At 44.1% G+C, this 26,686-nt stretch overlaps 1 protein-coding gene across 2 annotated transcripts; it reads left to right on the top strand.

Annotated features, from left to right (window-relative positions):
* LOC135896120 (ribonuclease 3-like) lies at window positions 1–25,638 on the top strand. Of its 2 annotated transcripts, XM_065424463.2 has the most exons (8): window positions 1–160; window positions 740–864; window positions 6,547–6,670; window positions 8,659–8,700; window positions 9,439–9,475; window positions 16,333–16,612; window positions 21,204–21,390; window positions 24,172–25,638. In XM_065424463.2, the coding sequence occupies exons 3-8, from the start codon at window positions 6,638–6,640 to the stop codon at window positions 24,331–24,333; spliced, it is 741 nt and encodes a 246-aa protein (XP_065280535.1). In that variant the 5' UTR covers window positions 1–160; window positions 740–864; window positions 6,547–6,637; the 3' UTR covers window positions 24,334–25,638. The 2 variants fall into 2 exon arrangements, with proteins under 2 accessions (XP_065280535.1, XP_065280534.1); XM_065424462.1 differs by lacking the exon at window positions 740–864 and having other exon boundaries at window positions 2–160.
* Window positions 25,639–26,686: the final 1,048 nt, after the last annotated feature.

Raw genomic sequence — 26,686 nt, 5'->3', positions numbered from 1 at the left:
ACTTGGGCGAGGGGAGGGTGGCGAGGAAGGGTGCGGTGCGGGCACGCCAACCCCAGCCATCCAGCCGCCTCAGTTTCTGGCCCGCGCTCCAGACGTTCAGTGGGTTGTGCCTGCTTGTGGTGGAGTCGACGGTGGCTTGCAGCCGGCTTGGCGAAGAAGGGTGAGTGGCGTTTGCGTGCGCGGCGTCTTCCGAGCGCTCCTTGTTCCGTCTTTTTTTTTTTCTTCTTTCGTATCCTTTTTTTGCGTTGTTTGCTCGCGTGAGTGCTCGTACCCGTTATGTGGCCCACTTCTGCCCTATACAAGGTTAGCTCGCCGCGTGTTCTTTTTTTTTCTTTTTGTACGTTTTGTAGCTGCTTGTTAGCACGTGCGCGTCTCAGGCAGTTTCACGGTCAGCTTGGCCGCGGCCGCGGGATGCGCATACCTGAAAGAAAAGGGGGCCGGGGAGTGTCCGCGTACTCGCCAGTGCGCATGCGCATTGTTCATTATGTTTTTTTTCTTCATTTGCGGGGGGGTGTTGCGTTGTGATCGTATTGCTCAGAAAGTTGGGCATGTTGGTTACGGAAACTGTGTAACGTATTAACAGCGCTGGCCATGACGGGACTCGGGGCACGAAACATACACGTATAGGACGGGCGCTGCAGTCCCATATAGTTCGTGTGCTGCACCCCGTTCTGTTAGCGATGTTTGCATGCCCAGCAATTGGAAAGACCCGTTTGCCGTTCTTTTTTTTTTCGTGAAGACGCGGCTCAACGTTGGACCTAGGCTTTTCTTGGCCGTTCTGAACCTCTCGCATGCGAAATCCCGATTCATAGTCAGTCTCTTTTGGCTCGAGACGTCTTCAGTTCGACCGCAGCGCCTCTGCAGGTGAGCAACTTCTGGAAAAATATATGCATCCTAGTCGGAGCTTTGCTGGTGTCGTTGTCGTAGCAGCCGGGCACTAATCCCAACTGCATCGTCTCCAGATTGAGCATGTCGAAGAGCGCTGCTTGACAAAACAAAGTCACAGATTTCTGAGATGGGAACATGTGTGCGGGCGCCATCAAATCTCGAAAACTCGACAGCATATCATGAATGCTGCTGTATTATCTCGCGCGTAGTTAAGGCTTTTTTCAAGCTTCTTCCATGGCGGACTCGGAAATTCCTATGACAAGTGGTATAAGACAAGCTTGCTGCACAGTCACTTTTTCAACTTGATGGAACGTAGAGCGTTGGAAAGTGAAATGAATGCATCAGCACGCGAACATCTCGTTTGTGTTCTTGTTGTGACATCGGGGAAGTCGACAAATGTTTCGATCATGCTGAAAATAGTTAGAAATTGGTAATAGACCTTATTTCAGTAACTTTTGTTCACCGTGTCTCATTTGCACAGCTTTTCATCGCGTCATTATATCGACTGCGTAGTTTAACAGCGTGTTTTATAGCTATTTAATCGTTCTCGACAAAATTGTGACGTATTTGTTTTACGCTGTTATGCCAATGAATGAATGAATGAATGAATGCTCCAACGCGTGTGTTTCTCTGTAACGCGTTGAAAGTATTTCATATATGCTTTGGGATACGTCACGAGTGCCTTTATTGTTTCTGGCACTGTTCGAACTACTCATTCGACGTTTTTTTGTGACGCGGTACGCTGGATGCGCGGATTATTAAGCGACACCGCGAATGAGATGGGCTTACTGTTGTCGTAATGCCACTAGATCGGCATTATAACAACAGTAAAGGAATGATTGATGAAAACGCGTTAATCAAACGAAAAACAAGAAGATGCCACTAGACCTTATGCAGTGCCGTGTGTGCATTGGTTATGCCAAATCTTGAAGAAGGAGCGCGCTAGATTATGTTCAAATTTTCAGGTGTTAAAAGTACACAAAGGATAGAATAGCAGCTTGGGCTTGTTGGTTTTGCATCCGGGTGTTAACGGCGCAAAACGTAGACGGGACACGAGACGAGAAGACGCCACCACAAGCGTTGACTTTCAACAACGTTTATATGAAAGAAACACGGCTTCTTATACCTTTGTCCACACGTGTCACACACACGTAATTGCAGATCATGTGAAACACTCACTCAATAAACGTATTTAGCTAGAATATCAGCCCGGGGCTTGTTGGTTGTGTTTCATTCAAATAAGCATTGTTGAAAGTCAGCGCTTGTGGTGTCGTCTCGTGTCCCGTCTACGTTTTGCGCTGTTAACACCAGGTACACAAAGGCGAAGGGTAGACTACGCGACCCGAGCGCTCAATGTCATGTCGTGTAGCCGTCAGTTTGTCCTTCCCTCGTGTTCGCATTGGAAAGTTGAGCGTGAACAAGTACCGACCAGCCCCGTTTAACTAAATATTTACCCTACTTCTACGCCTAGTCGCTGCTACATATGCCGTATATCTGGCTTTATCCACCCCCTACCAAGATGGCGCCGTTGAGTCCTTGTTTTGAGGCGAAACTTTCTTTGCCTACTATCCCTGCTTGGCTGGTGTTGGGTCGGTTACTGTCTTGGCGAATGTGTTTGCGGACATGTTTGCGAAGATTATACGAAACTACGAACTAAGTAGGCTTATACGACTTTACTGTACATGTAAATAATAAATGTAGCTAGATAACAACAATATCAATTATTATACTAACTTCCCCCATAAAGCTTGAACATACAATGTCGATCGGCTCACATTCCTCCGTAAAGCAATCCGATCTGCTAATGGAATGGTCAATTATATTTATGCGGATCTCGGATTTACTTTGTCTTCTTTGATTTGACCACTAAGTATGCGCGTATGCCCGTTCTTGGCAAATCCTCTGAAATGGGCATGTCCTACTACTATTCCTGCATAACGCCTGAAGAGTTTATGTCGGCTCAGAAATATCCCTACAGCACATCGATTTTTTCATCAAACGGTGAATTATATCTAACCGATTCCATGGATTTACTTTTTTTTCTTTCTTTTTAATTTACCTCCTTGGTATGTGCCACTAGGACCTGCCGGTATGTGCCACTGTTCTTTGCCAATCCTACAGAATGGGCGTGTCCCACTGTGATGCCACCACAGCCATTGGATGACGACGCTGGAGTGACAACAATGGTACGACGATGACGTCGTGACGACAACGTGACGCCGATGCTGGATTGATGCGATGGCATGACGGCATGACGACGAAAGGTGTGACGACGGAGTGTAGATGACGGCACAACGCCAATGGAATGGTGAAGGTGGAATGGCGACGATGCTATGACTTGTCAATGACGAGAACTATGACGACGAAGATGCGGCGACGGAGTGCAGACGACGGCATAACGACAATGGAATGACCAAGGTGGAATGGCGACGATTCTATGACTTGACAATGACGAGGGCTGTGACGACGCAGTGTAGATGACCGCATAACGACAATGGAATGGCGAAGGTGGAATGGCGACGACGCTATGACTTGACAATGACGAGAGTTTTGACGACAGGATGAAGGCCAAAATATCGACGATGGAACGAACACCACGGCATTAGTTGGATCCTGAGGCAACGAAGCGTTGAGGCGGGCTGCCTCAATTCGCACTATACCTGATGATTGCACTGTGTACAGTACCGGCCAAGTGCCCAAGATTGCAGCCAGGAGCCAGCTGAGATGGCACTTGTACGCCGATGACGGCTCGATGATGATATTAGTCTCAGTATGACCAACGCATTCGGTAAGAGCCACCTCGATTCGCCCTATATCCGGTGTTTACTTACACTTTGCCCGCCACCACACAATCATCCAAGGCTGTAGCCAGAAGCCCACACAGATGGCAATGGTACTATGACACAGCGTGATGACGACACCACTTTCAGTATGACCCACGAATTGGGCAAGAGCTAGCCGACAAGGCTGCAAGAAGCAGCAGCAGCAGCTGCGGAAACGTCTAGGAAGAGGCGAACACAGCTACGCTTTTTTATTTATTACTAAGCGCTGAAGCCTAAATCAACCTGTTTTAGATGGATAATTAGCCTAACTTTATTGCTACTCATCATAAAATAGCGTAAAAGCACACAAATGTCCGAACAAACATAATAATCAGAACTAAGTGATAATGAGCGGGTGTTGAAGTGTTAGAATGTACCTAAGAGTACAATAATACCGTACAATAACATAACTGCATCTACGCCTATGTTAAATACTTCTTGCGAATTTCATGGTTGACACTGGTAAAAAGGTCAAAGTGAGCCATTTTATACACGTTCAGGAGCGACGAAATCATGTATTGTAAATGCTGATTACCTGTGTTTAAACGAAGAGTGGTTACTTCATAAGATTCACCACATCTAGTTAAATTATAATGTTCCCTTTTTTCATAATTGGACCAGCTTACACGCGTTAGTTTCGTACATCTGGAGTTCCCTAGACTAAATTTAACTCGCACGGTAATTGTATAAATTATGAACTGTAATACTTCCCATTTCACTAAAGTAAATCGAAATTGGTGCTCTGTGAGGTACGTTATATATAGCGCGAATAAATTTATTTTGTAGGACTATTACCGTTATTGTATTTTATGCCTACGGCATCACTAAGGCCTCTGCCAGCAGTCACCAGTTACCGCTTTCTTACGTCAGCCTTACTCCTTTCCATTTCTGTAGGTTTCTTAATCTTATTAAACCACCAAATCATCTGCCACTGTGGAGTTCGTCTCTTTTTTTTTTTCGCAACAACTCTATTTTTTCTGATAGACCTGACAACGACCGAGAGCTAAAAAATTTGGTAGGAATTCACGCTACTAAGAGGCAGGCGTGCAAACACTGGCACAAGTATAGAACGAACAGGACACTACAACATTGCTGTCAGCAACACTGCAGACAAGTTACAACAAATGATTGAGGACCTTAACAGTGAGAGTGTAAGAGTGGGGTTGAAGATTAATATGCAGAAGACAATGATAATGATGAATAACCGGGCAGGGAAACAAGAGTTCAGGATCGCCAGTCAGCCTCTAGAGTCTATGAAGAAGTGCGTTTACCTAGGTCAGTTAATCACAGGGAACCCTAATGAGAAAAAAATTCTTAGAAGAATAAAAATGGGTTGGATCGCATACGGCAGACATTGTCAGCTCCGTACTGGAAGCTTACCATTATCATTGAAAAGGGAGGTGTACAATCAGTGCATTTTACCGGTGCTGCCATATGGCGCAGAGACTTGGAGACTGGCGAAGGAGCTTGAGAGCAAGTTAAGGACCGCGCAATGAGCGATGGAACGAAGAATGCTAGGCATAACGTTAAGAGACAGAAAGAGAGAGATTTGGATCAAAGAGCAAACAGGTATATCCGATATTCTAATTGACATTAAGAGAAAAATATGGCGCTGGGCACGCCATGTAATGCACAGGTTAGATAACCGTTCGACCATTAGAGTTACAGAATGGACACCAAGAGAAGGGAACCAAGAGAAGACTAAGTGGGGCGATGAAATTAGGAAATTCGCGGGTGCTAGTTGCAATCGGTTGGTGCAGGACAGGGGTAATTGGAGATCGCAGGGAGAGGCCTTCGTCCTGCACTGAAAATAAGATAGGTTGATGATGATGATTACTTGCCAACGCGCAGAGTTCTAGTACCGCACCCGTAACGCAGGTTGCCCGCCGAATTTAGAGGCTGCGTTGCTGAGCAGACTTTCCGTTTCGCAATCTTCCACTGAAATTCAACATAATCTGTTCTGCTTTGAAGCTGTGGCAGTCGTCTTAATTTAGCACCAAACACGGCGAAGGGCACTGCAATGGAAAACGGCAAGCACGTGCACAAACCTTTAACTGACCCTAAATAAAACGACACAAACCCAAATCTGCGTGCGTCTTTTATTTATAGAGCACATATGCTTGCACGAAAACGTGAAATCAGCTGAAAGTTCGCGCATGTGCTTGTCGTTTCTCTGATTAGTCCCTCGTGCCGTATTTGGTGCAAATATAGGACGGGACTCAAAATCAACTAATCGCCCAAACGTTTACGTTAGCTCAGCCGCCACTCTGTGCATAAAGGTCTGAATGCTCCCACGCGCGCACATTTGCTCCTGATCATCTTGTCTCCAGAGCCCCCCCCCCTTCTCTTGACAACGTCGGATAACCTCGCGTGACCTCCCCGACTAATCTTCCCTGCTGGAAACGAGCGTTGGCAGCGCCTTCGACCAACGCCTGTCCGGAGATGCATAGTTTCGGAATCGCCATTGACGGAAGAGGGGAGTATATAGTTTCAGAGAGTGTTAGCGGACGAGGCAGAGAGCTGTTGCTTGGCGGAGATAGAAGGACGTAGTTCGCTCTTGCTCACCAAGGCCAAGCAACTCGAGGAGGGCGTTTCGAAGGGAAGGAGGCGGTGTTTACAGTGACTTGTCTGACAGGAAAGTGGGAGGTGTTTCCTGTCACCGTGGAAACTCGCCCGGCCCCCCTTGCGCCACGTGTGCCAACGTGGGTTGTCGCAACGGGAAACGCTCGGTCGTCGTCGCTGTGGGGAGAATGCGTTTCTTTCGCGCTAGCGGAGGCTTGCTTGTGATTCGCGTCCGAAAGGCCTAGTAAGTTGTTCTCGCTCCAACTACACGCAGGTATACCGCGTGGCGTTGTCCACTGCTGAAGTGATCTCGTGAAGCCTGACAGTGCGGACTCACCTCGAGCTTTCGAACAAACCACGAAGACATGGCGGCACCTTCCGGGAACCTGATCCTGGTGGTAAGAGTGTGTTCGCTTCTTTTCTCCACATCGTGCGATGCGGTTAGTGCATCCGACGCTGTGTTCGTGTCTTGTGAATACTCTGCTCGCCAGTGCGTGTGCTTTTGGTGTCATTAAAACCACAGTGTGGGTATCTAGGCTGATACACTTCTAAATACCGTGTCCCCGAATGATGCGGGCACGATAGCTCCGCGTTACCTTCCCTTTAGCCGTGTCGCAAGCCGGACGCGGTTAGTATTAGGTGCATTGATTGTGCGTATTAGTTTAAATTTAACTTGAATTTTCTGAATAATTAAGTTCTTTAAGAGGAAGCTTAAAGGGCTCAACTCCGACGCGACCTATTCAAATACATGTAAAACGCAGAAACGTTTTCCTGAGATAACCCCTGGACCGATTTTGATGAAATTCGTTGCATTTCAGAGGGAAAGTTAAAATCTAGTGACTGTTGGGAGCCGAATTTCTGTTTAAGGATTGAATTTTGTTAAAAAGATTTTCAAACGTTCGACCATTTGGGAAAGGTAGAAGCACGAAGTTTACAAATTCATCTCTCTGCATCAAGAAGAGATATCGCAGTTCTGTAAATGGCATCCATTAGATCATTCAAAGCGGACAAATTCGATATGTCATTTTACATATTACGTGAATTTGTTACGTTGGTTACAAGAGTCCTGCAAAAGCTGTATTTCCGTATTGCAAATTTTTTTAATATTCATGTGTAACATATCAATTTTGTCCGCTTTAGATGTATTATTAGGTGCAATTCACAGAATTGTATTATCATTTTTGTTGTTAAGTTACATAGTTGTGAACTAGATAGTTTCACTTTTTGGAATATTTTCGATTTTGCCAATTTTTAATGAAAAATTGACTACCTAACTCAAAAATTCGAAACCAATAGTCACTTGATTTTATGTTTTTCTTTTAAATCCAACAAACCTCGTCAAATTTGGTGCAGTGGTTGCCGAGAAACACGAATTCTCCTTTTACATGTAGTTAGATAGGAGCACTCGAGCTAAAGGCTTCCTCTTAAGTTCGTCTGTATGGAGCCACACATGTTCACCATATGATAATACACATATGCTTACTACAGGTACCCCTTGTACAGCGTTATGGTTCTGGGGTCCCACCTTTTATATGCCTGTTTGTACTACATTTCTAGGTACAATGAAAACTGATTGACTAAATGTTTAATTGATTGATTGATTGAAAAAGAAACGAATAATAAGAAATTAGTGAAAGCTGAAAGATTTCTATAGAAGCATATAAATATAAATTAGGGACACTCGGCCATCCGTCAGTAACCATACTGAAGTACAACGTACATGCATTTATGTCGATTACACAAGCGATCGCTGCATTGAGAGTTTAATTCTGTTATGTTCCATTTGGTTAAAAAGGCAGCTTACTATAGGCACACAGTTGACATAGTTTACTCTCGGCGATTGCCTACCTTTCACGCAAGAACCCGGTTCGGGGGACTCCATCGCGGCGACCGTGCGCAGTGAAATACAATGTGCATACATTTATGTCGATTACACAACACTTGTTATTTAATACCCAAAATGTTTTGCACTAACAGAGGCTCAAAATAATTAATCATGGTAGTGCGATGATGAGTATTCGTTTATCAATTTTCGAGGGTTTCATTCGTTTACTCACTTATACGTTGAAGTCGTGATTGTGTCCGCTCATTCGCTGACTTTGGAAAACACAGTGCCACACATTTATCTGTTGATTACTCGGCCTCCTTCTTTTCTTTTTTGATAAAAATGTCCTGCTTCTGTCTCTGTTGTTTCTACTTGCCGCTTTATCAAGCAGCACAGGAGTCTTATAAAAAAATATATTATTCCTTCTGCAGCATAGCAGCCCTCATTACGGTGAAATAAGAATGTTAGTGCACATAACGTTGTCATTACTGCGGGCTCATATCGCATGCAGATTGAAGAGCTACTTTAAGAGCATCAGTAATCATCGTCATTTCTGTGCAGGTGCTCTTCTCTGTCACTTGTGGACTTGCTGCCGGACAGCAGGTGAGATATACCTTTGGCATGTTTAAAATCTTACCACGAAATACTAATCTACAATTGCATATATTAGTGTTTCAGCATTTTCTTGTGATTTCGTGGTTACGCGGCTCTTGTTTCTGTGATCGATGGCGTTGTGTTTGCAATGTGGCAATCATGTCTAACCTACTTGCACTTGTGCAGGAACTTCTAGTTTTATTTTGAGCTTTATGATTGACGTCATTGTCTTGCAACTACATTGTTGTACGGCTTAATGTACTCTTTCCTGATACGCAAAATCTGCAGCATAGCGATTTAAAAAAAAGAAAACACACACAGACAAGGAACCTGAAGTAAAGCTTCGACATATATTCACTTGTGGAGCTATTCTAATATTTCATGTGCAATGCGACTAGTAACGCATTGATGAGGGCCTAACTAACTGAGCTAACAACTGCAGTTACCTTTTTAGTAACCAGTTAAACACGGAGAAGGACGAAATTAGTTTGAGTAATTCTATCCTCCATTCGCACTCAGGGTAACGATATTCAAAATTACAGCGAATGTTGTTTGCTTAAATATCGTACTTTCCTGACGCACGCATTTAAACGCGCAACTTCCAGCCTCCAAAAGCTGAAGCTGTTATAGACAAAGGAACAACAACAAACAGAATTTTGCTGAGATATAGACTGAATGCCTGCCATCTTTTGGTGCTACATGCTTGAGAAAATACCAAAACCGAATTTGCTTTTATTCAATGTTCAGGGTGGCCGGAATGCAGCTGCACCGTTCGTCATCAATGGTGAGTCACCTTTCTGTCCTGGTTCAGAATCTTTCTCTGAATTGCCTCTCGGTGGTTCGTTAGACAGTGGATTTTGCTTAAAACTGAAACGCGTTGAGATTACACGAAGATGAGTAACTAAGCACTATTCCTATTTGTAAATCGGCTGTCTTGTCTAAATGTTCCTGGTGAACAGCCGATGCTTTCAAGTGTATAAAAAAATTAAATAACCATAAAGAAACGTGCCAAAACTGTCACTTGCCACTTCCTCGTCGTAAAAGAAGCTCGTCAACTTCAAAACATGTGGTGTCGTTAATTTACTGGTCTTAGCGTCAACTAGTATTTCAGAAAGCAGTAGCTAGACGGCTGAAGATGTGTTGCAAGCAGTAATCTATAACAGGGAATTACAGATATGAAATTCAACTACCTCAGTATGGATATATAAACGCTGCCAAGGAAAGAAGCCGTTGCTATCGCGAAGACCCCTTGTTGCCTCCAAACGTTGCCTCCAAGGATATTCCGTCTTGTTTAATGAAAATGAAAAAAAAAACGAAAAGGAGATGTAGTCACCTTATAATAGTGACGGCTGCTGCTTTTCTCATAGCGGAAGCAACAATATAAAAAGATATTTAAGAAAATGAAATGAAATCATGTCAACAAGGGTATTCCTTGTTTGGTCCCTGTTAATCACTTCGAGCAGCCATCTTCCTGTGAACATCCTGTGATGTTCGGATACCTAGTTATGTAACTTTTAATGGGGCGATAATTATTTTATTTCATAATTCATTTGGTTTTATATAGAGCTACTTGACTCTGCGCTGCTTGCTCATTTTACTGAAGACGACTGAAACTGAACCCGCTACTTGCGATTTCTGTTTTTTTTTTCTCTCAAAATGAACTTTTTACTGATTCTTCCAGCCCTGCAGCGACACAATTTTTTTATTGGTTCAAATTGGTAATTCACGGAAGCATCACAGCTCATTATTATTTGATTGAAAGCGCAAGAAGCTATAATAGGATTACCGAAACACAGCAGTGTTTGACTTTGGCGTGGTTGGCGTCAATTGCGCGGTGTCTGAAGTGCGACACAGCGCGGTAAGACGAAGGCAGTCAGGTAGGGGTCAAGTGCAGACGCTAAATAACCATGGCTTTGCGCCTCGAGCGGATGGTAGCGCGGCAATTTTGCGTGCATTTTCGGTCTTCTTTTACGTTCGTAAAAACACTTTTACGCAGCGCGCCTTGAGCAACACAAAGCTGTATCGGGGATTTTTCATGTCGCTCTACAATTTTCGCATTGACACTTTTCATCTAACTACAATATTTGAGAAGTTGGTCAATTAAGAATAATTATCTAATTAGGAAGAATTAAACAATAGTTCGAATATCTCTCAGCGACGGCAAACAACATTACCTTTGTTCTGTCCAGCTACATGACATTTGCATACTTTTTAACTCTGGCTAAAGTTAGCTGGGACGCCCTGTATATGGCTCTCAAATATGCCGCTAATATGGGAGTAGGACTTTTGCAACACCCTTGCAAACAATGTAACAAATTCATCTGAGATGTGAATTTGTCCGCTTTCAGTGCTCTAACGGATGCAGTTTAGAGAACTGCGATATCTGTTCTCAGTGCCAAGCTACGAATTTGTAAACTTCTTCCTTCCTTCCTTTCCAAACTTATTGTTGTTGTTGTTGTTGTTGTTGTTGTTGTTGTTGTTGTTGTTGTTGTTGTTGTTGTTGTTGTTGTTGTTGTTGTTGTTGTTGTTGTTGTTGTTGTTGTTGTTGTTGTTGTTGTTGTTGTTAGTAGTAGTAGTAGTAGTAGTAGTAGTAGTAGTAGTAGTAGTAGTAGTAGTAGTAGTAGTAGTAGTAGTAGTAGTAGTAGTAGTAGTAGTAGTAGTAGTAGTAGTAGTAGTAGTAGTAGTAGTAGTAGTAGTAGTAGTAGTAGTGTAGTAGTAGTGTAGTAGTAGTGTGGTAGTAGTGTAGTAGTGGTAGTGTAGTAGTGGTAGTAGTAGTAGTAAAACTGTACTTAGTAGCCTCACAGCACAGACTCCATTTCGTTTATCGCACTTCTTTATTCTCTTTTCTCCCCCTGCCCCTTGTCTTGTTTCAACTTCTATTTGCAGGCCGTCATAGGACTGCTTCATTCCCCCCAGCATTGTTTGCATCCCTCCTGGGATGATACTTGAATATATTCCCAATAGCAGCGGATTCCATTGTGTCATTGGGACCAATGTACCATATGGTCTTTAGGTGTTCTTGTTGACTGGCTGTCTTGATCAGACAAAATGGTTCGTTATAGGCCGCGTTCTGGCTTGGTCTTCTTTTTACCAGTACGAAGTCGCCGACTTCGAGTGTCGGTAACGTTGTATTTTGCCTCTTGTCGAAATTTCTCTTCATTATTTCACGATACCTTGATCTACTATCTTCAGTTCTTGCTGCTTGTGTGAGCTTTATATCCTTGTAGATGCCGAGGCTTATATCCGCAGGCAGATAAGGTGGTCTCCCAGTTGCAGCGAATAGAGGAGTGCATCCCAGGCCAGTTGTACACGAGCGGTTGTGGTGGGCTATTGCCGCCTTCAGACAACATTTCCAACCACCTGGGAATGATGGATACATGCTAATGTATTGTTTTATGTCCCTGATAGCCCTTTCAGCTAGCCCATTTGCTGCGGGATGATAGGGCGCAGTGAACCTTAACTTGATGTTAGGCTTTTCAGCCTATTCCTGTAGCCGACGACTTTTGAAAGCAGGTACATTGTCGGAGACAATTACTTTTACATTGTCAAACATTTTCCTATTCAAAAATGAAATTACGCTGTTAGCATCTTCTTTACCAGGTCTTGCTGCAATCATCCTGGGGCACTCATCATTGCACAACAGGAAGCCTTGTGTCTTCTTAACTCCTTCAGCCTTTTTTTCGTAGTTCCGCGAAGCCTAGATGAATAACCTTAAATGGCGTGTTAGAATATTGTGGTATAGCCATGTTTTGCTTCGGTTGTCTAAACTTTACTTTGTTGATCTGGAATTTATGACATGATAAAACATAGTCTTTTGTTTCTTGCTTCATACGAGGCCACGAGAACCTTTTTGTCAATTTCATGTGGGTTCTCCAAAAGCCATCATGGCCTCCTGATTCGGGGCTATCATGACACAGTTCTAATATATTTGGAACCAAGGAAATAGGAACGGCAACTCGCCGATTTTTAGTACGTTGCAAAACCTCCGTTCCTTCCCATATCCTTGCAACATTTGCCTCTTCAAGACTGCCTGGAAGCATAATGGCTAATCGCGACATTGCATCTGCGTCCTTCATAGAAGCTCCCGGGCGATGAGCTGCTTCAAAATCAAATTGCTGCACTTCACCCACACAACGGGCTAACTTTCCTTTCTGTTTGGCCATCTTCAATATGCAAGTTAGTGCTTCATGGTCGGTGTATAGCTTGAACTTTGCACCTTCCAAATTTGAACGGAAGTAGCGGACGGCTTTTAAAACGGCGAGAGCTCCTTTTTCTGTCGTGGTATAGTTCAATTCTGTTTTGTTAAATGTGTACCTGTAGTATCCAGCTACACGAAGCTGTTGGTTTGGTGGCCGTGATTAGTCTCTCTGATATAAGACTGCCCCCATTCCATAGTGAGACGCATCGGCATTCAACTCGAAGGGCCGCGCAAAGTCTGGTAAGCAGAAGACGGGATCAGAAGAAATTATCGAACCAATTCTTTGTAGGCGTCATCACATTCTGCTGACCAACAAAAGGGAACATCCTTCTGAGTCAGTCTTGTCAGACAGCGACTTTTAAGGGCATAATCGTGAATGAATGCTCTGGAATGGCCCGCCAAGCCTAGAAACACGCGAAGTGAGTGTACACCGTATTGGCCTTACTAGTTTTGCTATGCGAGCTACCGATTCTTCTTTCGTATTCTTCGTTGTTCCGTCCAAAACTCCGCCAAGAAATGTCACCTTAGTTTTGAAGATCTCACTCTTCTTGAAATTAACTTTTATCTTAGCATCAGATAACGCTGCCATATTATGACCCAGGTGTTCGTCATGCAACTTTTCACATTTAGAGTAGATGATAATGTCGTCGACGTAAACATTGCAGAAGCGTCCAATGTAGGGATTCAAAACTGTGTTCATCATCTTTTGAAACCAACTAGGTGAGTTTTCCCATCCTAAAAGAAGACGATTATATTCGTATATGCCGAATGAAGTCGTAAATGCGGTGTATTGCTTGGTGTCTTCTTGCAGTGGCACCTGCGAGAAGCCCTCGCACAAGTCTATGCGAGAAAAACAGGTACAGCCTCCACTTTCATCAATGATGCTGTCAATCCTTGGCATTGGAAAAGGAATCAACAGGGTTTGACTATTTACTGCTCTGTAATCCGTACATAGCCATCAGATGCCGTCTTGCTTTGGAGCAATGGTGATAGGTGAAGCGAAGGGAGACACCGACGGGCGAATTACACCAGCATCTAACATCTTTTGTAGCTCTTCTTTTAGCCACGCCTTCTTTCTCTCGTCAAGTTGTATAGCCTTTTTCTCACAGCTATGTTGTCGGACAGGTGAAATGGCACTTCGAACTTTGTCGTTGCGGGTGGATATCCTCCCAAGCATACCAGTTCGGGGTTCAGTTGAGGAATTACAGCGTCTTTCTTCAGCGTCCTGTCGACTGCGCCAAAATATGTAATAAAAATGTACTTAGTAGCCTCACAACACAGACTCCATTTTATTTATCGCACTACTTCTTCTCTTTTCTCCCCCTGCCCCTTGTCTTGTTTCAACTTCTACTATTTGCAGGCCGTCATAGGACTGCTTCATCATCATCATCATCATCATCATCATTATTATTATTATTATTATTATTATTATTATTATTATTATTATTATTATTATTATTATTATTATTATTATTATTATTATTAATGACATTGCCTGTAGCTAGAACGTTATGGATAGGCAGTGGGTTACGTGAAGGCAACACGAAAAATCTATTAATCAAACTGTTGTACAAAAGTATATGGACAGCGTATAAACTACTTAAGTTTGTATTTATAATAGCAACAAAATTCATGGTGACGTTGTCAAGTCACTATGTTTAGAACCAGATGTGGCACTGGAAAAAAGCCACGCAATCTTATTTCGCATCCTGTCAGTCCTGACAGTTAGGTTGGCCCACCACCAACTTTAAGTTGATCCACCCCCAGATTTTAACTTGGCCCACCCTTAAACTTCAATTGGCCCCCATTTAAGTTCTAAGTCGGGGTTCCCACAAATTTAATTTGGCCCATATCCAAATTTCAAGTGGGCTCACCCATAAATTTCAAGTTCACCCATCCGCATTTGAATTTGGCCCACCCCTAAATTTAAGTTGGCCCACTACCAAATTTCACATTTGCCCACTCCCAAATTTCACGTTGGCCCACACCTAAATTTTAGTTGGTGCAGCTCTAAATTTAAAGTTGACCCAACTCCAAATTTAAAGTTAACTCAACCCCAGATTTCATGGCCACCTACTCCCAAATTTCAGTTGGCCCATCCCTACTATAAGCTTCCCCATATAATTTCTAAGGAGCCCTATGTAGCCTATGGGTATTGTCTTTTCATTTCATTTTTTTGCTTTTCATTGTTTATTATCGCTGAAAGGCATCCTATCATGTACATTTTCACTATTTTAACGATTAAATCTCTTTGCAAATTACGCAATTTTTGTGCAGCTACAAGGCCTTACACTTTTCGCGTGAGAGGGCTGGGGAACTCTCCAAAGAATGCTTACGCATTAATAGTGGACAGACAGGGCCACAAACAGTGGCTTAATGCTTAGTCACCATTTAAGAGGTTGAAATGCGCTACTATCTGTCCACGTACAAGAAGGCAATATTTATGACGAGGAATCAAGGCCTGATTCTATATGCCCCTATTTTTCCAAAGAGATTTTTCACAACCATTGCTCATATAAGTTCCACAATAATTTCATATTTTCGAATGTAATTTTCATATTAACGTTGTACTCGTTAATTGATGCTGTATTCAATCAGCGTTTTTGTAATGGATCCTCAACTAGCAATATCGGCTATGGATCCAGATACTGTCAGTCATGTAATGAAGGAGGTTTAAACAAGCACTTCTGGCATGTTCTATGACGTTTAGTGCAATAATCATTCTTCTTCTTTTTCTTCCTCTCCGGAATGCCTAAGTGTATACGCTTTAATGAACCTACTTTTTTTTTGCATGTGAACATCGCAAGAATATTGGGAGGAAACAGTAAGCGGCCGTGAGTGGCATTGCTCTCTCCCTTCATAAGTGGCCTAACCTAAATTACCCAAACAAAGAGTTACACGAGACGCTGGCGGCTTGAAGGGATCTATTTACTGATCGAATAATAGAATGTCTCTAGAGCCAAAGTTTTGGCAAGGAAACTCGTCCTCGCCAGGGCAATTACTACGGCGATTGCCCTAACGAATACAAGTCCCTTTGTCGAAATTCAGGCCCCAGGCACAATCATTGTTCGATCACTGTCGGCCGTATCCAGATCCGTGGTTGCATGTGCCGACGCCAATAACTCCGCCAGTGAGTGTCGACGTGCTACCTACACCCTAAGAATTCTGTATGAGCTTCCACTTACAAAACTGCATCGCCTGCAATGTGTGCCTCCGCGTTATAAAATGCAGTTCCCGATAGAGGCCGACATTGAAAAGAAGTTCGCCTCCACTGTGACGTTCCAGAAATGAACGAACTTAGATGGCTGGTGCAAAGATCCAATACGCAGTTGGACAGCGGTGTACTTGCCATTGCATTCTTAAGTCATCGGATACTAAGCATGAAACATACCGTCGATCCGTGAAGTAGTATGCTTACTCCTTTCGACCGATCTTGGACGCAGGGGGCAGCAACGGGGCACCCCAGGGATCGTCGGGTGGCGGTGGCGCAGTGGGCCTGGAGCACCTTCAGGTGGCGCCGGACCTGAAGCAGGCGCTATCACTGCGCGTGCCCACGGACTTCGTGCGTGACCACCTGGGAGACTACCACTTCCAAAACCCCAACATACTCCTTAAGGCGCTGCTGCACCCGACGTTCAAGACGCGCGACCGCAAGGACCGCCACGACTCCTTCGAGCCACTCGACTACATCGGATCGTTCGTCATGGACTACATCGTGTCCAGGTCAGTGAGTTACGCTGATTTAGGCGTAGACAGCGTCAATGGCGAACAAGGCGGCGTTTCTCAAAGCGTGGCCTACGGGCAGCCTGGAATCACGGAAGGGTTTCAATGAAGCCTACGGCGACTGCTTCACATTCTCCCGTTTTGCTTAGCATCGCGCGTCCTCAAGCCCTGTGGAAAACACGGCGTATAGCCTTTATCCAGAAGGCCCACGATGCGGTGGTACGGCATGGCCTGACTGTCCCAACGTGGGAGCAGCCCACAGCGCGCGGATTCGCGTACCTCAGTACGTTCATTAAAGTTTTGCATCCATCCATCTTTGCAACGATCACCCTGTGTATGGGTACGCGTTCCTCACGTTAATGCACATGTCTAGAAACGGCATTAATGTTCCTCCAGGCTCGTTTGCTCCGACTGTCCTTTTAAAGTGACAGAGTTATGATGAGGAGTGCATTCGTCATCGGGCAAGTACTTGAATGTCCCGTAGGAGCCCCTAATTGTCTTCTACTTAATTAATATATCGATTACTAAATGCTGTTCGCGATAATATTGAGGCCTAAGATATTCTTGATCACTAATCTATCACTTTATCTTAACTTAATATTTGCATTTAGTGTCCTTATCAGGGACACTATATGCACGTTACCTATCGAGTCATCGATCACAGACATGCGAAGGACGTGTAAAACAACTGTAGTTCTAGAGGCTGCAAATGTACTTCACCTTTTGAGTAATGTTTCAAACTCACGTCCGTTTTCCTGCTTCCACGCTTCTATATAAGGTGAAACGTAGCCAAATGCATCGTCCATGCACTTTTGAGGGCATGAAAAGTCTACAAACGTGTAACATGCTCACCACTTTCGGAGTACTGTATTCGAGAACGGGGTGCTTCGAAGCCTGCATCAGTATTTCACGTGGGAGTTCTCAGTTTCTTGAAGCGTTTTTTTCCCCCAAAAGTGAGCTTGTAGGGGGCAAGGTTTCGCTACTAGTGCCGATTGGTGGCCCTCTCAACAGGCCGCGCATTCCCTTGATCAGACCACCTCAAGCCGCTGGAGCCAAAAGACTCCAGTGTGGCACAAATGTCTTTTTTTTTTTTTCTTGTCTGCCGCACTCCTTTAAGGCTCCGTGAAGCAGGTGCAGGGGCTGTAATCGTAGCGGCGTTAATATCTGGGCTTTACTCTTCTCTGGCCAAGAGAAAGAATTTCGCTAGAGTAGAATTTTGCTATTTGCTAGAAGGAACATTGGCACGCCGTCCTAATACATCGTCCTTACTCCTTGTAGAGAAGGATGTGGGCAAGGGAAACAAAAAGCCACGCAGAAACTCCTCTGGGAGTTGCCTAAGTGTGTCTAAGTATTGTGCTACTTGCTAACCTTTACGCAGGCGTTGTCATTATCAATGCTATGAAGCTTAATCGGGCCAGTACGATCGACAGCGCTATGGCGACACGAACTGGTGCGGACGGTGGCGCAAGGAGCATTGATGACGCAAGCAAAGTGCTGCAGGTGGCGGCGCCAGGTGCGCTGATGAGGCTCCATTCATCATAAGCTGTTATCGCTCTTTAGCGCCTTATACATCTGCGTCGAACCATTATAAACCGTGACCAAAAGTACTCAGGCGGCGGCTTCGACTGGCACCACTGTGCGGGCCGCACCTTGAAAGCCATCTGCGATGACGGCTAAGGGCCGATTTACGCTCGAGCCGCCCATCGCCGCAAGCCGCACCGCACGCGTGCGGTCGCGCGAAAGACTGCACGTATCAAACACTTGTGCACAAATTTCGGTTTACAATGTGTAAGGTATACACTGTGTACACAATATAAACGGTAATTTGTGCACAAGTGCTGGATACGGGCAATTTTTCGCGCGACCGCACGCGTGCGGTGCGGCTTGCGGCGATGGGCGGCTCGAGCGTAAATCGGCCCTAAGAATGCCGACTGCTGATAGCTTCGCGCGCTGCGTTTTCACCGCTTACTTAACGCTGAAGAGACTAGCGCAGGCCCGTATCTTGAAAGCGACCTGCGAAAGTGACAGAGTGAGACGTGTGCAGAGAGCTCCGTGAGTGTTGTGCTCCATTTATTTCTCTCTTTCTCTCATTGGTTCGTTATGGAAGAAAAAATTATGTAGTCGGATACTACGCGTATTTATTTATTTATTTATTTATTTATTTTTATTTTTATTTATATTTATTTATAATAACCTAAGGGCCTTTCAAGGCATTACTGAGCAGAGTGGGTTACAGGACATATCAGGGATAATACGCGAAGAAAAAAAAGAAAAAATAGAGAATAGGCAGTACAAGTTGAAATACACAATAATTTGATAAAAATACACTATGCCGGCAAAAAATGAACTAATAGTATTAATGTAACATATGCGAGTGTGTGAAACCGCAGTCTAGTAAGTAATTTGGGCTAAGGCATCAGGAAAGCAGGAATTATCACTGGTGGAGTGTTTGCGGTAAGGTGGTTGCACTCTAGTGACATCAGAGGTATGAATGAGTGGGAAAATGTATTTTTGCTGCAAGTGAAAGTATCGATGATAACTGAAGATTCTTTTATATATTTGCGCAAGTAATAAAGCAAAGGCTGAGAAAGCGTAACGTTAATATGGTACGAATGTTTGTGCAAAGTGATACAAGTGCGAAACAATGCTTATAGTATTGCAAGGCTAAGTGCCCAAATGCGATTTCTCATTTATGAAATCGTAGCACAACGATGGAAATGCTCTGATGTAGGTGTGGCGTTTCGTGAAACAGAAATATACATTGAATTTATTAGGTGCAACACATGTTTGTTAACATATTGCGTTGAACCAGCACCACTTCGCACAGTTGCCCTGGCACCGTGTCAAGACAGTAGATGTTGTGCCGAATGAACTTGTGCCTGGTTCGTGGTGGTGTTGTTGACTCTGTACAATGTCGAAAAGTGGTGCGTGAGTCGAGAAATGCGAGGCGTGGTGAGAAACTTCCAGCACATCTATCCATCTGGCGAACACGTGGTCAAACGCACCACAAGTTCACGACGTGGCCAGTGATGACCGCCTAGAGTGATAGCTGACGTGAGGCACGCCGAAGGCATATTGCGTGAAGGCCTATAGGGCGTCCCAGTTAACGTTACCCCCCCCCCCCTCCCGAAAAAGAACGATAAAGGAAGACACGGTGCAAGATACGAGTTTAAGACCTATGGTGTTCGGTTATCAGACTTCTGACGACAGGACTCCGCAGGTTTCGTAATTGTGTCTTGCACTGTGTTTCCTAAATCCTTTTTTTTTTCATTGAGCAGCTTGGCTAACGTTAGCTGGGACACGCGGTATAACCACCGGTTTTCCGGTTTTCGTAGGCCGACACTAAAGTCTTCGGTGAAGACCAGCAGTGTCTTCTTGTCTTGGCTGCTCGAGCCAGGGATCACAGCCCCGGACGGGCAGGGCACGAAGCGCAATTCCAGGAAGTCCTTTAGCTAGCTTTTGCTTTGCCGACACACTTACGCAAAAGGCAGCCAACGCGACGGCGTCCACGTCCCTTCCCAACGCACGCGTCACCCACACCATCAGTGAACTCGGCGAAGTGTTTTTTCACTGCTATAGCACGAGGTCCCGGTTTCAAATCCCGGCCGTGGCGGCCGCATTTCGATGAAGAGGAAATGAAAAAAAAACGCCCATGCCCCATGCGTTGGGGCCCCTTCAAAGATCATCTTGTGGTCAAAATTAATCCGCAGTTCCCACTACGGCGTGCCTCATAATCAGATAGTGGTTTTGGCACCTAAAACTCCATAATTAAAAAATTACGATTGAATACTGAAACACAACTAATTAGAACTGCATCAGTGTTGCCTTTCCCACGCCCAAAGGGACCCTAAATGTAAACAATAAATTAGTTTGAATTGATAAAGTATTGTTTCAAAACCCTTTTATCATTATTTCACGGCAAAGAGGTGGCACCAAGGTAGCTGTAGAATCTTTGTAGATATTTCCTGAGATATTCACGTGTAGTAGTGGGTAATGAGGTAGCGTGGTAATCAGTAGTGTAGTAGTGAGTAATGAGGTAGCCTGTAAACCAGTAGAGGAGTAGTCGGTAATGAGCTTGCGTCTACTCGGCAAGACAGCAGCCAACACCAAGGAACTTATAAAAATCTTAAATCCTCCATGGCGACGTCCTTAAATTATGTGAGAAGAAACAAAGAATGCTTAGCTTTACAAAAGCAGGTGCAAGCAATTGCGAACTGCACGTAACTGTATAATGACATTGCAAGCCAATTCAAGCATCCCAATTCCATCCTGTTTGCGCCAAGCAAAATTGCAAGAGGCGCATCCTGTCAAGGTTTGGTAAATTAGACTTGAATGAACCGCGTAAACACAAAGAATTTATTTCCAACATTATCCAGGTTTTGTAGTGCGCCTGGATTCGCAGCTCATTTACATGAATGCGTACGCACTTTGCTGGTTCATCGTGCGTAGGAGTACTACTGAGGCATATGCTAAAGCATCTATGTGCACGTGCATTGTGACCTCGAACGGAGACATATAAACCTAAACAGCATTTCTGAAACTGGCCATCTCTGTAGCGATGGTGATTCCTTGTGCGCGCGTCTTCATGCAGGTACGTGCTGATGAATGCTCGCAACAAGTCCCAGCATCACATGGCTCAGGTGAAGGCGTCGGTGCTGCGTCAAGATTCGCTCGCCTATTTCGCCGTGAAGAACAACTTCCACAAGTTCGTCTTCGTCGACCGGCCCGTCGAGAAGGCTTCGCTGAGGGAGTTTGCTGACGGCCTCCGCAGTGTTCAGGTATGCCGCATTAACCGCGATACAAGCTGATAAAAAGTGTGATATAGCTGATCAGCTTATAAACATAGCTGAATGTCTAAGCAGACATTCTATACACTATTTCACAGAGAAATCTATATACAGACATATTTTTCTATAACATTTCCACATTGCATATAGGCAGCCTAGGGCATATCGAATGACTTTAGACACTTTGAAGACTAATGCGTCTGAGCTGTTCGCAAACAACGCCTTTGAAAGCTCATGGGTCACAGTAGACCGAAGAAAACCGACTTGTTAAAGGCGTTTATCTAAAGGCTATCATATATCTTATATAACCAACCAGGCATGTCAAGAACACAGCATGGTTGTCTTCAAATAGTCAGTTGAAAATTTGTAAACTGCCTAGTCTTCCATTTGTATGGTTACGCGACCGGAGCGAAGCAGTACGTCCGTCACACAGCTCTAAGTTAAATTCAGTGTGCAAAAACAAGCCCGTGTTTGTGCACGGTTGGTCAAAAAAAAATGGTCCCCAACCAAGCAGAACGTTTTCTCCAAAACATGTTGTATATTTGGTTTCCTTTGCTTCAAAATGCGCGATCTACATTATATCATGCGCACCTCTGTGGGCGGTTTACGTAATACGTACCAGTACCAAAGAAAAACCAGTCGAAAGCCAGTTTTGGTAGTTTCATTACAAGATTAAGTTGAGCTAAGTAATGATGATGACGGCTGTTTGAGTCGGTCTTCGCGTATTGAACAAGAGCTTTCGGTCTAATAAACGCTTCCGCGTGGACCATCTGGTAATTCCACAACACTTAAGAACCTATGACTCCAAGACAAATTATTAAATTACAATATATTTCATTGAAATATCTAGAGCGTTCACAACTTCAACAGTAGAAAGAAACTGTGCAGTTCCAACGCGCGTATCAGAACATATGGGAAGCGAATACATAGTAAAACTGTCAAGGAAGCGCTGCACAGCTAAATGTGTTACATATACAATGGTGTTTATTTCCATCCTATTCAAATCACATGACAGAAATCAGGAAGAGAACATCCAGTCGCACGCGAGATGTTGCTACATTCGGTCAAAATACGAGACGGTGTGAAAAAGCTTTGTTCCTTAGGCATAATCAACATAGCTACGCGTTAATCAATTTCGCCAGTGTAATTATTGAAGTCTATTTACATAGAAATGCAATGCATTTACTTTGTGGCACGTGGTGGTAAAGTCAGTATCCCGAAGGATGAAGATTGAGATTCACGGGGTTGAAAAATATTCTACATTTGAGGAACTGTAGTGCCGCGCAAATTTATGATTCAATGAAAACTGTCTGTAGGGATGATTCTCCATGATATATCACTCTTGTGAGGAAGAAACGAAGGTTCCAAACTGGTCACTTGTATCCCACTGACGAGCTTACAGCTTATAGTTAGAAGGCCTCCTTTACCTGATGATGCAGCCACAGTGAATAAAGTGCAAGTTTTCATGCTGCAAGATCTAAGAATTAGAATTCAAATGGTCACACATGAAACGGGTTTTGGCTCTGGAAGCGTGTGGAACATAATTGACGACAAACTGCATGTGTCTAAGGTGTCCGCACGTTGGGGGCCTCGGCAGCTAGCCTTTGTATAGAGCGAACACGACGCGACCTGTCAACGCAGATGTCAACTGTTTCGGAGCACAATGAAGAGGATTGTTTAGTCGTTTGGTAACTATTGATGAATTTTGGATCTACTTCTGTGATTCAAAGACTGAAGAGCTGAGCAACTCCACACTTCTCTACCGCCACTTTCCTCCTCCGCAAAATGACAAGGTGCAAAGGTCTGCAGGGAAGGTCGTGCTATCGGTATTCTGGGATTGTCTCCACCGCCCCTCTCCTCCTCCCTAAAATGACTAGGTGCAAAGGTCTGCAGGGAAGGTCGTGTTATCGGTATTCTGGGATTGTCATGGAGCCATCCTGACAGAGCACATTAGGAAAGGTCTGACTGCCAAACATCAGATGTTGCCGATTACTACTGAACAAATTATTACATTATCTGAAGCCGATATACCGTGTTATGATCTTCAAATATTTTTGTCTTCTCCCTAATAAAACACGTACACGCTCATCACAAGTTACTGTTGCGGAAGCAAGGCAATGTGGCTGTAGAATAATGGCCCAGTCATCCTATTTCCCCCGATCGCGCACTAAGTGAATATTTCTTGTTTTAAAAAAATGAAATATCCACTGAATGGTCGGCGATTTGGTGACACAGATGTAATAATTCTAGAGCTCGAACAGTGGTCTTTCATGAAATCTGATATATTCTACAATGAAGGTCTATGGAGCAATAAAAAACGCTGAGATAATGTGTAATTCTGAGTGGTGACTACGCAAGGAAGTCTTATTAACTACGAAGTAAAATAGAGCTTTTTATGTATATACTTGTTTCCGATGAGCATTACTTTTTAACCTCACCGTAATTGATACCTTGAACATATAATAACAGTATCTTCAATGCAGGGAAAGACAAATCTGCTCTCAAAAGAGCACTGCTCAGTATTTTCCCACATGTTTCCTTTCATTGGGATGAACTGTCAAGGAACTCGCTATGCTTCATTCTTTTGCAAAACTGTCTCAACTGACAAAAGGGTTATGAGCTGGCAAAGTGTCAGTTAACTTCACAAGAGGAAACGCATTGTGGTAAACATGTCTCGGCACTGGGAAGTTGCTACACTTGACAACTGTGCGCTGAGTTGATTCTTTTCAGTGCTTTCTATTTATTTATTTCAAATGCTTTTGTTTTCCGCAGGCCTTGTCTGAACTAAAGTACGCCAAAAAGAAACGCAGCTTCGTCTACAAGTTCTTCAAGTCTGTGTTTGGCGCCATCTTCGTCGACAGCGGCTACAACGTCCAGGTGGTCGAGCCGATACTTCTCAAGATGATAAAGCGGGATATTGACCTCCTTCTGTAGTTCAACTACCTTCGCGAGTGATTTTTTGAGCTCCGGATAGCTCGCTGGAACTCTTCACATGCTTGGAATCATTTTTTTTTACTTATGTGGTCAAGCCTGGACACATTGTACACTGTTGAACTGTTATGAAGACCCCATGTGCATAAAACACAATACTCCATGATATCAACCACTTAAGAGCATGGTTCCGTGTAGTTCGCTCATATTTAAGCGCAAATTCTTTACCACCGAAACCACAAACCATATCAAATGATGTTGGAAGGAACTGAGGAGAGCAAGAAAGCACTGTGTTATTGCGTACCGCTTTCGGTCCTGTTGCAATAAGTTACAGAAACGGTGATGTTGATTTATTCGGCCCAACATATCCAAATGCGCTTGACCCCGAGGCAGATAACGCTGCAATAAAGTGACTCCACCATGGAACTGGATACAAAATATCGAGCTCCATCAAAACTATATGAGATGAAAGGTTTGTGTCCTAAAGTTCTAGGAGCAGAGGTTTGACTAGCAATATATTATTTCCCCAGGCTGACACACGTGTATTGTTTACTTTTTTGAGAATACTCACAGAGCGACTTCAAAGGAGGTCATTTAGGCAGGGTCATACAAGATGCTGGTTATGCTGACGACGCACTCGTTTCAGCTCCCCCTGCCACTGCCCAATACGGTTGCAAATGAAAGGGAAAGAGTGATGGCAGGGCGCAGCGCAAGTTGTTCATGCCGTACGAACGGCACGGATAGAATATCAGAGAAAATGCGGCTGCGGCAACTGGTCATCAGCTCATCCCCACTTTGGAGAAACTTGGCAGGCACTGCAAAAAAATGTTCGGAGGGGGAGGGATATAAGGCACGCAGTGATGTTAACCAGTCCGGAGTCTGGTTGGTTGCCCTACGCCGGGGGAAAGAATAGGGGGAAGAGAGAGGAGGAGGAGAGAGGGGGAGAGCGTATGGAGACGTGCACAGACAGTCACTGAGTCAAAGCAGCTCGGAACTCAAATGCTCGAAACCGCCGGTTGCAGGATGGTAGAGGACGTGAAAATAAGCAACCGTCCATCCCATCACGCTGTTTAACCTTATTGCAGAAATTGGGGAAGATACTGTGCATTCCGTGATGGATTCTCGCGAATGCAAGGTGGCGTGCGGCTCTCTTGGCTGACCAGACCCGTCGAGCTGCAGGCGCCTCGACGGCATGAGCGCTCCGCTCCCGCATAAACGAGGAGGGGAGGGGAGGGGCGACGTTTTTATCTCCTGTTTGCATCCTGCAAGTGATGTCTTGTTTCCGTAATAAATTGGTTCTGCCACGTGTATACTGGTTGTTGCTGTTTCTTTTGTGTTTCCGAGGCGAGTGGACCACGCGCAGTGAAATGTAATCAAAGTACGAGCAATCTAGTAAGTGCACGTATTGAAGTATCTCGTATTCACAAATCATCCGCAAGACGCGCCAAATCGTCGAGGTTAGAGTACCCTTATACCAATATTAAAGGAACCACTGAGATACCTTCGAAGAAGCCGTAGCGACTAAACACATGTCCTGCAAAAAAAAATGTGTTCAGTAAGACTAAATATTAAGCAGTAAAACTACTTGATTGTTATTGAATGTCACATCTGAATGGAACACATCACGAGTAGCTGCTGCTTGAAAGCTTGTTCGAAGTTTCCTGTCGCACTGCTCACGAGTGTACCAAGAAATGAAATTCTCGACTGTGGTCTTGACCAGAGAAATGGTGTACAACGTTCCTCGCACGCCAACATTTTTATTAGAAAGTCACAGTGCTGGAATGAACCCCTCCAGTTGTTTAAAATCAAAACTGTCTTGTGTTACCGCAATCGGAAGCATGTTCGCAGACAAGTCATTGTGGTTTAGAAAGCGATGTTTTGTTAAGTATGATATGCTTTAACTTAGGCGAGGAGAGTTTATTATTAATTCTGCGCATGTTGTTAATATTGTCTCGGCTCAACATCTGGAAAAATTTGTGTTCCGAACACCACAGACTAATATCCTGCAACCATTTTCTGAATTCCTTATGAGGACGTGGTAACTACTTCCGCAAAATCCATGCATGTTTGAAAGCAGCAGAGTAATGAAAATAAATTCACCTTTTTTTCATGAATTAGCACTAATAATAAGAAATAATGGGCGAAGCTGTAATTGGCAACATAAAACAGGTACTCGATTAAGGTTCCAAAGGAAATAAAAAAATATGATGACGTTTCTAGACCGCTGCGGATTCCCTGTTTACAATGAAGATGGCCGCAAGAGAGGGCGATTATTTATTCGTTGGGTGGCGCATTGTGCGCGTATATATCTCGAGGAGATTACCCCGCTTCCAGTTAATTGTGTTTTTAGTCGTTT

Source organism: Dermacentor albipictus, chromosome 6, assembly GCF_038994185.2.
Source record: "Dermacentor albipictus isolate Rhodes 1998 colony chromosome 6, USDA_Dalb.pri_finalv2, whole genome shotgun sequence".
In the NCBI taxonomy this organism is placed as follows: domain Eukaryota; kingdom Metazoa; phylum Arthropoda; class Arachnida; order Ixodida; family Ixodidae; genus Dermacentor; species Dermacentor albipictus.
Note: the sequence above shows the minus strand (reverse complement) of the source record. Positions and strands in the feature narration are given on the sequence as shown.